Below are 13,774 nucleotides of genomic sequence, written 5' to 3' on the forward strand. Positions count from 1 at the left end.
AAACGTTAGCATCTCCGGGTGTTTATAAGCACTGCAATGTATCCACTGATTCTTTGCTATGATCGTCAGGCATTCGATAATTTGAGTGAGGAAAGTGGAAAAAAACTATCTTTAAGAAACTGCTGTGGCCTTTTCCAAGTCAAAGCATTGTTGAGCAGATCAAAAAAAAATAATGGCGATGACCCCATCGAGGGGGAGGGAGCGAGGTGTCCGAGGATCGTCCAATTAAATAAGGCCGTTAATTATCTTCAAAAGGGGTGTTTTAATTAACTCAAACACCCAATTATCACTCTTACACTTCCTTGGAGTTCCCTTGGTATATATGCAAACTTTCAGACTACTGTTTCATGGTTCTGGAGTTATGGAGGACGGACGGACGGACGGACGGACGGACGGACGGACACACACACACACACACACACACACACACACACACACACACACACACACACACACACACACACACACACTTATTGATCGTAGGATTTTGGTTATTGTAATGGAACCGGTTTTGTGAACAGCTGAATCAAGAGAGTCATCGGGCCATTTCACCAGGTTTTGGCTCGTGTGACCTCAATAAATTGTAAGTGAAACCTGTTTCCACCTGGATCTGGAATTCACTTCTTTTTTTTCTTCCTTTTCCAAATGCTGACCATGAAAGCTGTTTTTTGAGTTGAAATCCCAATGTAAATGCCTTTTTGACGTCCCTCACGCAGGGCACGGAATCTCAGGCCAACCTTTGTTGTGGTGTTGAGGTTGGCGTTGTCACCTTTGATCGTGAATGCCTCCAAAAGTAAAAGCACAGATTAATTCGGTCGACATTGCCACTTGAGTTTGCTGTGCATTTTCCCGTTCTTTCTTTGAAAATACTTTTTTAACCCTCGTCCACAGACTCCCCAGGGTGGGCTGAGCCATCAGAGGGGACAGGCGGTGGGAGTTGCCGTCAGGTGCAGCTGTGGCACTTCATCCTTGAGCTGTTGCGGAGACGCGAGTTCCGGCATGTGATCGCATGGCAGGGAGACTGCGGAGAATTTGTCATCAAAAAGCCAGACGAGGTGGCACGTCTTTGGGGAGCACGCAAAGCCAAGCCACACATGAACTATGATAAACTGAGCAGGGCATTACGGTAAGACTACATGTGAGGGTCAGGGTGGATGGTGGATAGGGGTGAGGGTCAGGGTGGATGGTGGATAGGGGTGAGGGTCAGGGTGGATGGTGGATAGGGGTGAGGGTCAGGGTGGATGGTGGATAGGGGTGAGGGTCAGGGTGGATGGTGGATAGGGGTGAGGGGAGAAGGGGTGGTGGATAGGGGTGAGGGAGAAGGGGTGGTGGATAGGGGTGAGGGGAGAAGGGGTGGTGGATAGGGGTGAGGGGAGAAGGGGTGGTGGATAGGGGTGAGGGAGAAGGGGTGGTGGATAGGGGTGAGGGGAGAAGGGGTGGTGGATAGGGGTGAGGGGAGAAGGGGTGGTGGATAGGGGTGAGGGGAGAAGGGGTGGTGGATAGGGGTGAGGGGAGAAGGGGTGGTGGATAGGGGTGAGGGGAGAAGGGGTGGTGGATAGGGGTGAGGGGAGAAGGGGTGGTGGATAGGGGTGAGGGGAGAAGGGGTGGTGGATAGGGGTGAGGGGAGAAGGGGTGGTGGATAGGGGTGAGGGAGAAGGGGTGGTGGATAGGGGTGAGGGGAGAAGGGGTGGTGGATAGGGGTGAGGGGAGAAGGGGTGGTGGATAGGGGTGAGGGGAGAAGGGGTGGTGGATAGGGGTGAGGGGAGAAGGGGTGGTGGATAGGGGTGAGGGGAGAAGGGGTGGTGGATAGGGGTGAGGGGAGAAGGGGTGGTGGATAGGGGTGAGGGGAGAAGGGGTGGTGGATAGGGGTGAGGGGAGAAGGGGTGGTGGATAGGGGTGAGGGGAGAAGGGGTGGTGGATAGGGGTGAGGGGAGAAGGGGTGGTGGATAGGGGTGAGGGGAGAAGGGGTGGTGGATAGGGGTGAGGGGAGAAGGGGTGGTGGATAGGGGTGAGGGGAGAAGGGGTGGTGGATAGGGGTGAGGGGAGAAGGGGTGGTGGATAGGGGTGAGGGGAGAAGGGGTGGTGGATAGGGGTGAGGGGAGAAGGGGTGGTGGATAGGGGTGAGGGGAGAAGGGGTGGTGGAAAGAGGTGAGGGGGAAGGGGTGGTGGATAGAGGTGAGGGGAGAAGGGGTGGTGGAAAGAGGTGAGGGGGAAGGGGTGGTGGATAGAGGTGAGGGGAGAAGGGGTGGAAGATAGAGGTGAGGGGGGAAAGGGTTGTCGATGGAGGTGAGAAGGTAAGGGTAGAAAATGAGCCAAAAGATGACATGGATGGATGTTTTTTTTTTCAATACCATGAGATGAAACGGAGGATGTGTCACCCTAAAACCTGATTTCCTTATCCCATCCCCTATGTGGTACAGATATTATTACAACAAAAGGATCTTGTACAAGACCAAAGGTAAACGCTACACGTACAAGTTCAATGTCCACAAACTGCTGCTGTCCAGCCAGGCGGATGGTACCACGAGAGGCCGAGGTCAGATCATTACCCCTTACTATGTTCTATGTATTATAGGAGAGAAATGACATCGGTTGTGTTCTGCATGGTGCTTTGCTTTCAGACAGGTTTTATGATGCATGCTCGTGTACCACACATGATCATCCCAAATGTCACTGTGCACCGCCTTAGCCCCTCATTGGGTCCTCTCCATCTGTCTGTACTTTGCTCTGTAAGTTCGTTACCTTAGTCCGAAAATGCTCTTAATAGACTCGCTTAGCTCTGTCCGTCTTGAGGCTTTTTCAAAACATCCAAGAACAAAATTGAGGCTCATGGAAGAGCACAGTGAGAAAAGGAAGAAGGCAATACATTGGCAGTTGGGCAACAGGCAGGCACAACAAGGGGAGTAATGGAGCTGAAGAGAGAAGGAAACTGCAAACAATAAGTAGATGGGGAGAGGGATAATCACAGGTAAGTATGACCTAAGGTGTGGTGGTGTACTGCCAAGTTGAAGCCCTGGAGGGAAAAGGGTGGGATGGAACAGACTGAGAAAAGAGAAACAAAGGAGCGGAGGTGTGCAATGGGTCTGGGTTTTGGGAGTTTCTCAAGGAAGGAGTTGATAGAATGTGTATGACCTGGAGAGATGGATGAATGAGCAGAGGGAGCAAGACCCGAGGAGATGCAATCGTAAACATTATCGAGGTCACCAACCAACCAACCAACCAACCAACCAACCTGGGTATCTCAATTCTTTGAACACGAGGACGTGAGTGTGCATGGAAGAAGACCAGCTTGTGAGAGATAAATAATCACTAAAGTACATGTTAACCAATCATTTACACAAGTCTCTCTCACTGTCTGTCTGTCTGTGTCTCTACCACACCCTCCCACCACCACCACACACACAGACGCACCATATTTTGATCATTTCTTCCTCCAGTTGATACAGGCAGGGTAGCCATGTTTAGAGCAACACTGTCGTCAGTCTGTACATCAGGAAGAGAGCAGTGCATGTGCTGCGCTTGCATACAAAGCCGACTGCATAACTCATTTCCGTTGTAATTCCCATTAATCATCTCTGGAAATGTCGGTAAAACGCAACGCCTTGCACGGAAAACCCACCCCAAGGCACTTCCTGCAACCATTTGGCCATGCCTGTTTCTCACCTTGACCCCTAATGCCCATTACGACTTCATCCCAGCCCGATTGACCCACCCCCCTCCTTGTGTGTATTTTCTCATGTCTAAGTGAACGACAAATAACCACCAGACATCTGAGCAACGCTCTTCCCTTTTGCATGAAAAGTGTCTCGTACGAATAGACCTGAGTCATGTTGCGCAAGACTCGAAACAAACAGATTTTGATTTGAGGAACAGATTTGTAAGAGAGACCGATTTGAATTCCATTTCATTTGAAAAATCCACCGAACTCCAGGTTAGGCATTTGACGGTTGGTGAACCCTGAGCTCGTCACGATCGGATTATGAGGTCTATCGATATGTTACATGCAGAAATGGCTAAATTTGAATTCCCTTCCTCCCCACAATTGATACCCTCACTCTCGGTGAACATCATGGTTGTCAAGTTTGATCTTCCTTCCAACTTGACCGGTGTCTCGGATACGGAGTGGGAGAGATGGCTGCAGCAGACTTGCTCGGTTACTGTGGGCCGCACGTTGCTAGTTCGAGCAATTAACCTTTTCATTCATTCTCGTGTTTGTGTCTGAGGCAGACACACACAGTCTTTCACTTTGCCCCATTAATGTGCAAAATAATAGACGATTAGAGGATACTCAATCACTGACCAAATTAATTTTAACGACTGCCGGCTTCACCGAACTCGTGTAGAAGGGGAAAACATTTAGTGGTCACTCACTGAACGCAGCTGTGTTGCCTTGTATCTTATCTGCCGAGTTAAGGTCAGGAAGCAGTGTTCATGTATTTGGCCGACCTGTTTGATTACATAACCTAAGGTTTGGGAATGTTGGTTAAGGGCCCGTTGGGGCTCATTTTATTTTGCTTGATTTTTAATTTGAGACCAATTCAAGAACAACCTGAGATGATTGTGAGATGCTCAACTTGTACGATGTCACGTAGAGCATGGCGACGTACAGCAATCGGGGTCTGATAACTAACGTGATCATATCCAACCTGATAACTAGGAAGCATCTCAAAATACAAGTGAACAAAATAAACACAGAAGCAATGACAAAACCCGTCCTTCTCGCACTGCACAGGGGCGAACGGGCTAATAACGTTTGTGACATGATGGAAATGTAACGAAAGGAAACTTGGAGCTAATCTCAGCAGTCACCAGGTCGTCGTCACAGTCGATGAAAAATGTGGCTTGCTCACTGGGAACCGACAGCGAGCGGGGTTAAACCGTCTGCCACGAGAGCTGGTGTTGACGTGATGGCAGTCCACAGTTCATGGACGATTCCGAAATGTCCTCAGGGTCACTTGCCCTGCGAATCAAAATGCTGCCAGTGGAAGGAAAAGATAAATGCATCCCAGCCAAATGAAACGTTTGATCCAATAATGTTGTTGTGCTCAGGATGTTCTGTTGTTTGAATCCAAACCGAATCGTGTACATTGATGATGATTGTCGAAGTCAAAATGTTTCATTGACCACTGGCAAACTCTTCTTTCGTGCACCAACCATTTGCATCGATCGATCACATTCTCATCTGGTGCTGTGCGTGGCAAGTTAATATGAGAAGGAAAGTCGAGCGATTTTGGTTTGAGTCCAAGATGAATCGACCCGAGACCAATCTACAACATCACAAATCAAACGAGAACAGCACTCGGTAGAGCGCATACATCCGCCAGGCTGAACAAGTCACGTTTTGCGTCCCACCGATAGGACAGATCTGTATTCAGACCTGAACCAAATCGAATCGGCTTGTTCTCGTCACTTACCCAACTCATCCACCACGTTTTGTCATAATCCATTCACAACGTTTTGAGATATCGTGCGAGGTATCGATTTTGACCCTATCTCGCAACGGTGAAGAATCGCTTGAAAATTCCAGCATCCGGATCTTCACCAATATTGAAACAATTCGTCCCTGCGACACACCCAACCCGTCCAGCGAGTTTCATCCAAATCCGTGCATTACTTTTTGAGATATCGTGCTCACAGACAGACAGACAGACAAAGAACGAGACGGGGGCGAAAACACAACTTCAGGTGGCATTGGTAATAATTGTGTTGATCATTGTTCTGTGTACGTCTGTGCTTTGATCTGCAGTGATAAAGCTGTTGCCATCCACAATTACTAGTCTTGGTTAAATGTAACGCCATGAAAGAGATTCTTGAGAAACTTTTAAGGAAGCCGGTTGATTTGGAATAATGTGGGTTACCTTGCCTTACACCTTCAAAAGGTCTAATGCGCTAAGGTAAAACGTCAAGCAGCAGATGATACCAATTTTATTTCCTGCACCTTTGACTTGGACGTATGTCCCAAAATGTTACCGATACACGAGCGTACCGCACAAAAGGACTTTCTGCGAGTTTACGGAATTGAGGTGGCGACCTCTTTCTTGCACACTGTCCCGAGTTTTCACAATTGTGAGCTGAAGCAGAACATGGCAGGCATGGAATAGAACGACAAACGGTTCAACTCGATTCACCGTTTTGTTCGCAGTACCTTGCACTCATGGGACACACAAGTTCCTCCTTTGCGTGCAGATAGTTGGACTAACCGTGGAATATGGAATGAGCCATCCACGTCGGCCGGAAAAAAAAAAGACCTCTAATAGCAGGCAGGACACCTGGACTAATTTGCACTTCCGCACATCTTGTGCAGCCTCCAGGTTGGGCTTCAAAAACCTCGATCGCTTGTTTGCTATTCCAAAACAAACAAACGTTTCTTTTTTGGCAAAAACATTCCAAAACAAATTTGGAAAATGGTACGAAAGTGACCGATCACTTTTATTCCATGAAGCAACAACAGGTACCGCAAGAGGTTCCTCCAAGGGCAGAGAACTAATAACGTTTGAACTACGACAAATAGCAATTTTCTTGCACTCCAAGTAGAGTCACCTCCACCGCACCACCCCATTTCCTTTGAAAACTATTACTATAGTGTGGTGCCACAAAACACACTGCACAGTCGCAGACAAGGTGGTTGTGATGAGTATACAAGTTCATAACTTGCAACAAATGGCAAGGATAACAGAGAAGATCCGAATTTCAACACACAAACACGACGTGGCATGCTCCCTCTGCAAAGCTCGATCTTCGAGTAATACTGACCGTTGAAACCTGTTTGTATTGCAATGTTGAGTTTGTCCATGCATCACTTACCGATCTTCTCCTTTTCTGTCCTCCCTCCTCAAACAGGTCTCGTTCCACAGAGTGCGCCACCTGTTCCCGGCTCTTCTTGCCACTTTCCATTCACCGTCCCCGAACCACGAACTGTTCCCCATCGCCCTCCACCATTTGCTTCTTGTGGCCCACCACCATTTTCACAATTTAAGGATGAACCGATTTCACCAGGTCGAGGACTCGACTCCAACCGCCCACCCAGGGAAACGGTCATCCAAGCACCAACGCCTCGATTTTACACCGAAGGGTTTGGCGTGCGGACTCTAACTCCATTTCCGTTGTCACCACTGCTCAGTCCACACGGAGTTTATTCGCCCCTCTACTCACCACGTGGTGCACCAGGAACACCGTCGCCAGCTTGGAGCCCAGCATTCGCCAATGCGTCCACCAGGTTTTCCTTCAGTGCGGATGACATGCGGCACTACTTGGAGGCGCAAAGCTGCCCAGTTTACAACTACCATCTCAGCCCCAGGGTATTTCCACCTTATGCGGAGCTGCCAACACGTTGCATTGGCTCATCTGTAAGTGCCGCTCCACAACCGCCACCACTGCCACCACCACCACCCCCACCCATATCTGCCCATGAAGGGCTTTTGGGGACCGCACTTAAACTACAACCACCACCACCCGGGCGTAAAAACCGTGGAAAGACGGGTGCTTCAAGCAGTCGAGAGGCCGAAAAGATCGAAGAGAAGCAAAATGAGGAAAGGTGCCTGGAAGAAGAACGCACTGACGAGATGCGCAACGTCTTATCGGATGAGGATAGGCAAAGTGAGAATGTAAAAGCGAATGGAAGGCAGGGTGAGCCATTCTCCCCAACAATAATTACCATCAATGGAAAAAACAGAGAAGATGAGGTGGAGGAGGAAAATATGTTGGGCATTGGGGAGGAGAGTCATGATGTGGTGCAAGGGAATCTGGAACCCGTGGTTGGGCACGTGGAGCCCAAGACCAGTGGGCTGGAGAAAAGAGCCACAGTTATTTGTGCAGGCAATGCGATGCCGCTGAAGCTGCGGTTTAAGCAGTGGCGCTGGGCAGCGGTTGAAGGTGCAGAAGAAGGCTTCGGTCTACCTCTGAGCTGGCAAGGAGGTCAGGACGGTGGAGTCGCTGTGGAGTTGCAGAGAGCTACCGCTGACCTGGCGCTCGAATGAAGAGAAAGGGGAGAGCAGAGCAGGCCAATTTTTTGCAATGCCGCCTGATTGTGTTCACCGAGGCTTCAGCTGTGTGTTCTGGCCCAGAACCTCATTCCACCTCTGTCCTTAGCTGAAGTCAGTGTTGCTAATTGATCTGGTGTTATTGGTCCAGGCACCAGGCCATTTCACTATTTTCCCCACCCTGTAATCCAACAGTTTTCTTCCAAAAGTGGTTTTTGTTCTATTAAAGCTCTGGCTTCTAGTTGTGAACAAGTGGGTGGAATGTTGGGAATTATTTGTGCTGCTATGCTGAGCCCAGAGCTTAGGGATAGCAATGTTTGGCAGAACTCCAGCTGTTATGCTGGCCCTTGCTCAGAACATGGACAGCGAGCTGGTGCTGCCCAGAAACAAAGGCATCTGAGCACACTACTCTTGCCTTGCCAGAAAAGGCAAATAAAAAAAAAAATACAAAATAAATCGAAGTCCAGTAGGACCGCTGTGTTTAACTTATCAAACAGAACTGGTGCCCAGTAACCGAAAAGTGCCACGTTAACTCGGCAATCAGTTAGCTGCTGCCCCCAGTAATCCAATGGTTTCTCGTGGAAATGCACAGGCAATTCATCGCGGCTGCACGAGGGGTTGTGTTTAAGTGACAGAGAATGGCTGTAAGACCCATGAGGGACGACCCGGCGGAGTAACTTAATGACACCGAAGACAGTTCAAATACGTCAACATATTACTGGGCCACTTTTGGGAGGGGGGCGGGGGGGAGTGTTGGGTGTTTGAAAGGGGACATGTACGGTGAGATGCGGCTAATGCATGAAGGTAAAGTCACCAGGGCTATGGGTGCAGGTGAAATGGAACAAGGAAGGGTGTGGGAATGGCGAAGAGGTGGCCCAGTTGCATTAAGACATTGATACGGGTGTAAGAAACGCGTTGACAATGGAATTATTGCGGCTCAGCGCTGCACAATTAATGATGTGTTTGACATTGTACCACGTTTTTTGATCACATGATCTCGTTTCTACACTTTTTTTGTGAATTGTTTTTGACAGCTCCATTCTATCTTCTGTCCATTTTGCTTTTGTGCCTCTCCCCCCTTCCCCCTCAACTTTTTTTTTTTACTGGTGACCCTTAATACACAAGTTAAGTAGGACATTGTAATGACATACAGCATTAAATGTGTTCATGAAAAAAAGGCTGGTTGTGGGTTTTTACCGCACCAAACCTTTGCATTACGTCTCACGGCTCGCTGAGCAGGCCTAACCCGAACAAAACGAGGGACAACGGACATCATGCCTGGCACTCCCAGAGCAGAGTATAGGAAACTTGAAAAACGACCGAAGAGAGGGGATATGATCAAGCACACGTGATGATACCCGATGGAGTGGGGAGAGGGCATGGAGGGCAGTCCATTAAGAGGCTCATTAATTATGCATTACCATCCATAATGCAGCACATTGATTGGGCTTTGAAATGTGCTCCAAAAACTCAAGTGCCTCCATTCTACTCTTTCCCCCCACCCCAGCTCCAACCACCCCTTCCCTCAGTCTTCCTAAAATAAAATAAAAACACTTTCCCTTTATCTTTCTAAACCTGACACCGCAAGAAACGGCTTTACCAATCACGGCGTGTCCGCATGTAACTGTGCTGGTGAACAACCGGTTGGTCATGACCCAGGATGAGACCTGGTAACGTATTAATAGGCGATCCATGGAGCACATACTTTGGTGGTTTTGTTGCTAACTCTCATCTCGAGCATTAACGAAGGGGGCACAACACCACGATTGAGGAAGATAGAAGGAACTGTCCACAGAGCAAGTACGAGGCAAGGTTAAAACCAGTATACACGTTTTATTGAGAAGACAGATGAGACAAGAGCCGTTTATAATGTACAGATCACGATTTCCCTCGTTACATGGAATTTAATCTTAATAATTACAACTCGTACATTACAGAGACACCCGGCTTTTTGTTGTTTTTACACGTTCACATCCACCACCTGATTTCAAGGCATTAGTGTTCGATAAAGTGAGGGTGGATTTCGCCTGGCGTTCCAACACTCCCATCACAAATATACAGCACTGCAGTTGGGAAATGCCAAGACAACAGCTGAGACAGCCGAGAGAGCAAAGCGGTGTAATGCTTCGGACCGTGGTTATCAGCTTAGCCCTTGATAAAAGTTTTTTTTTTTTAAATCAGAGAACATCGTCGTCGTTTTGGCAGTGGAGCCGATCCAGTTTCTGGAAATGGCGCACAAATGCATTCCTGATGTGAAACGCTACGATTTGGAGCCCTCAGTGTTTTGCTCACGGGCTGAACGGCCACTGAGAGCTGGTACAAATGGGGAATGTGATTTCGACTTAATTTTATTTTTAAAGTTAAAACACCCAGTGTGGCGAACAAATACGATACAGCAAAGTGATCTCCCATTTCCTAACTGGGACCTGAACGCAACGTTGGAGCGAACCTCAACATTCGCCTCCAACACCTCATAAAACGATGGCCGCAAATGTCTGACGTGCACGTTGAAGTTGCTTCCAGTTTGTGCCAATTCTGAAAAACAACTTGCAGTCCTGATGGTATTTGTAGAATGCTCTGCCAACTTGGTGAGGCTGCCAGCCAGAAACACAACACCACCAGGAAGCAGAATGCAGAGGAAACGTCCGTGCCGTCGGGAGGGGTGGTATTAGCAGGAGATCTCCTCCATAGGTTCTGTAGCCAAGAAAGTCGCTTCCACTTATGCTGTTTATAGTATCAGAAAATAAGGAGGGGAGGGGGGAAACCTGGGTATTTGAGACTGGCACTCCTGGCATGCCAAGCACAGCTGGAACAGCCACAGACCAGCATTGCTGGGGTAGTTGGGCGAGTGGGAGGGCTTTTAAGTTCTTAAATTATCAGCGGCTCATAAGACAAATATACGGAGATGGAGATTGTTCGTAGCATTGTGGAGGAGATGAGGGATGAAGAGGTAGCAGGGAATGGCAGCAATTTGTATCAAAGTGCAGGGGGTGGGGTAGATATGGTAGGGGGAGCATTAGATAAGGGGGTGCTTTAGGCTTTTGACATCAGCTCTTCTTACCACCCTTGCACTCATTCTTCCCCCACCCAGGCCCTCTGACTCTCCCCATATCCCCTTGGGTGCAAGCTGAGTGCAGGCTGAGTGCATACATTTAGCCTCCTTGGCGTGCAGCCCGACCCTTACAGGCAGAGACAGACACCGTTGCAAAAGAACCGAGATTAACAGTTAGAAGGGAAAACAAAAGGTGAGGGTATGGTACGAGGTAGTGCAAGAACGAAGGACCAGGATGTGATAAAATAAGATATAAAGGTGTCGCGGACATCAAGACGTTACCCATCCTGTAAGTGAATTCGCCACAACCCCATCCGGAGATTGTGTTCTTCATTTATGTGCAAAAATAATGCTGCATGATCTCGATAAAGTGTGCTCCAGGAAATCGTGGTCAATGTCGAAAACAAGATAAATTTGGAAAACTGTTGATAGCAACTACGAGCAGGTGACGATGCAAGAAGATAGGTGGTTTGCAGTGATGGGTTGGGGGTGACTGGATGCAAAGAGGTGCGAAGGAGACATTGGAGGCGAAGAGTTGTGAGGAATGTGATATGTATGGGAGATGATAAGAAAAAGGAAATACAAAACACCGATCGGTGTGGGGTGATGGAGTCAATGCTGACCGTTGGGGTGAAAAACGGGGTGGGGGGCACGGTGGTCAGAAAGAAAACTAACCACAGCGAGCACCTGTCCCACTGTGCAGAGGGTTCGACACCTGGCAAAAGCTCCATTCTGGCTGTGGCCTGTTGCCTTGCACCACTCATTGTGAGACAGACACCCCCAACGTTTACAGCAAACCATTGGGGTCTCCACACAGTCTCCCATAACCAAGAGTATGCAATGCTTAGGCATGTGTGCTCAAAGGAAGGATAAAATTCCCAGAAAATCCAAGGTGGGCCAGACCACCGTAACAGGGCAGGATTCAAAACAGTAGCAGCAGCAGAATAAGGCGCTCCCTAAGGCTGTGATAAGAGGCATATAAAAAAGAAGCTACGGGAAAACATATGCATCCCATTGCATGGACACTTGTGCTTTGTGGTGGTAAGGCTCGACGGCTCCATGCACACGCAATCCGCGGTGCGACGGCCTGGCAGCATGGCTTCCTGATAAGGGTGGCTGCAGCGAAGAGCCGTTCACCTAGAGTTTAGCTACTGGCTCTCGGAGGGTGGGTACTGGGAGTCTCTCTGCACATGATGGATCGTGACGTACAGATGATGAACTTATGGTAAAAACAGGGCTGGCTGGGCGAGGAAACACAAGGAACATGGGAGTTAGAGAACGATTAATCGGCTCCCAACGATTATGATAGGTGGACACAGAGTACATAATGCATGGCACTTACACAGACCCACACCTGCAAGACCCTTTTGATGCTCAACCGTGTGTGTGTGTGGTCTAAAAAAAAATTATTGAGGTACTTTGATGCCGCTCCTCAAAGCCGACACATTACGACGCCGGCTTGTGATGAGGAAAAGTTCAGCAAAAAGTAACCACTGAACTGGAGGATAAAGCAAGCATGGCAGGTATACCATGAATGTCAACATCGGGCTCGAATGACACAGAAAAACAAGTCTTCATGAACGAGCTTGTGAAGAACGAAAAGAAGGCCGACGACCTATCTACGATTGATGTTCCCATACGTCACATGGACGAGATAAACACCACCACTCTTGATAATGAAGCACTTTTCATCGTTTTGTTGTTTAAGCACAAGAAAAAGAAGAAAAACCCGCAAATGAAAAAGTTGCTCCTTTGACGGACTATCAAAAAAAAACAACTTTTCAACGCACGTCGCATCGCCCACCTGAGATATGGCAGGTGCGTTTGTGCCTGATCAGGTGTGGAAATATCAGGGTCCACATGAAAGCCACTGACACAAAACTCAAATCAAATTGAATGCAGCAAGAAGAGGGGATATAGGAGGAAACTAATCCTGAACATTTACCTTTTTACGTGTCGGTAACTTGGTCCGATCCTGGAGAGGGTGAATGAGAGGATGGTTGATCAATCTTGGACCATCTTGTCTCCATCATCTGTGTGGGATTTTAAAATGAAACGTGAGATTGAGAGAAATGAGAAAAATATATTTAAAAACAAACACAGCGATGACATTAAGGAAACTTAAATCATCATTTTACGTGGTGGTGGCGTTGTGATCAAGTGCCTTACACCTTACACCTGGCCCTTTTGAAAGGAGGTGGAATGAGGAGATATTTATCCCACATAATGTAGTCATCAGCAACCAAGTCTTGCATTATATAAATCAAACAGAAATGGCTTTGTCATAATTGGGTGCCCTCAGTGCCAAGAGGGTGGAAACAAACCGTTGGACGTGCATGACATCACTGGTGCCCATGTTGTTGATAAGAAGGGAAACAAAGGTTTGCACCAATGAGAGCTACCTCCAGCAATATAAATGTATGTGAAAACCTTTCATTTAGTACATACAGTGCGAGAGAGAAAGGGAAAGGGGAAAGGGGAAAAGAGAAAAGAGAAAAGAGGAGAGAGGAGAGAGGAGAGAGGAGAGAGGAGAGAGAGAGAGAACCACCTTTTGTTGCTGTATCACCTGGAATTAAATTTCATTAAATCAGACTTTTCCACCTTCAATTACACATCGTAATCCACAACCTCCAAGTGAAAAACAAATTCTACAAATTTCAGAAAATTAACCAGAGTTGGTGTCAAAGCCACCCAATGCTCGCCTGTTTATACATTTCTCGTTTTTAAAAGACGATTCTAATAA

The 13,774-nt window shown here is 47.9% G+C and overlaps 2 protein-coding genes across 9 annotated transcripts in view; one reads left to right on the top strand and one right to left on the bottom strand.

The window, feature by feature from the left end:
- The window catches only part of LOC147031093 (ETS domain-containing transcription factor ERF-like), a 29,634-nt gene extending 19,470 nt beyond the window's left edge, over positions 1-10,164 (top strand). For both annotated transcript variants that reach the window (XM_085875816.1, XM_085875817.1), the window contains 3 exons: positions 892-1,126; positions 2,421-2,536; positions 6,841-10,164. In XM_085875816.1, coding sequence (XP_085731942.1) covers positions 892-1,126; positions 2,421-2,536; positions 6,841-7,976 — 1,487 coding nt within the window. In that variant the 3' untranslated portion in view covers positions 7,977-10,164. The remainder of the gene's footprint in view (positions 1-891; positions 1,127-2,420; positions 2,537-6,840) is intronic.
- Positions 9,793-13,774, bottom strand: part of LOC147031094 (rho guanine nucleotide exchange factor 11-like) — a 193,948-nt gene continuing 189,966 nt past the window's right edge. For 6 of the 7 annotated variants that reach the window (XM_085875809.1, XM_085875813.1, XM_085875808.1 and 3 more), the window contains 2 exons: positions 12,977-13,064; positions 9,793-12,272 (listed from right to left, as the gene is read on the bottom strand). In XM_085875809.1, coding sequence (XP_085731935.1) covers positions 12,981-13,064 — 84 coding nt within the window. In that variant the 3' untranslated portion in view covers positions 9,793-12,272; positions 12,977-12,980. The remainder of the gene's footprint in view (positions 12,273-12,976; positions 13,065-13,774) is intronic. The other variant, XM_085875811.1, reaches the window with a different exon arrangement.

Source organism: Eptatretus burgeri, chromosome 3 (assembly GCF_056783735.1).
Source record: "Eptatretus burgeri isolate ZD-2024b chromosome 3, Ebu_testis_v1, whole genome shotgun sequence".
NCBI lineage: Eukaryota > Metazoa > Chordata > Myxini > Myxiniformes > Myxinidae > Eptatretus > Eptatretus burgeri.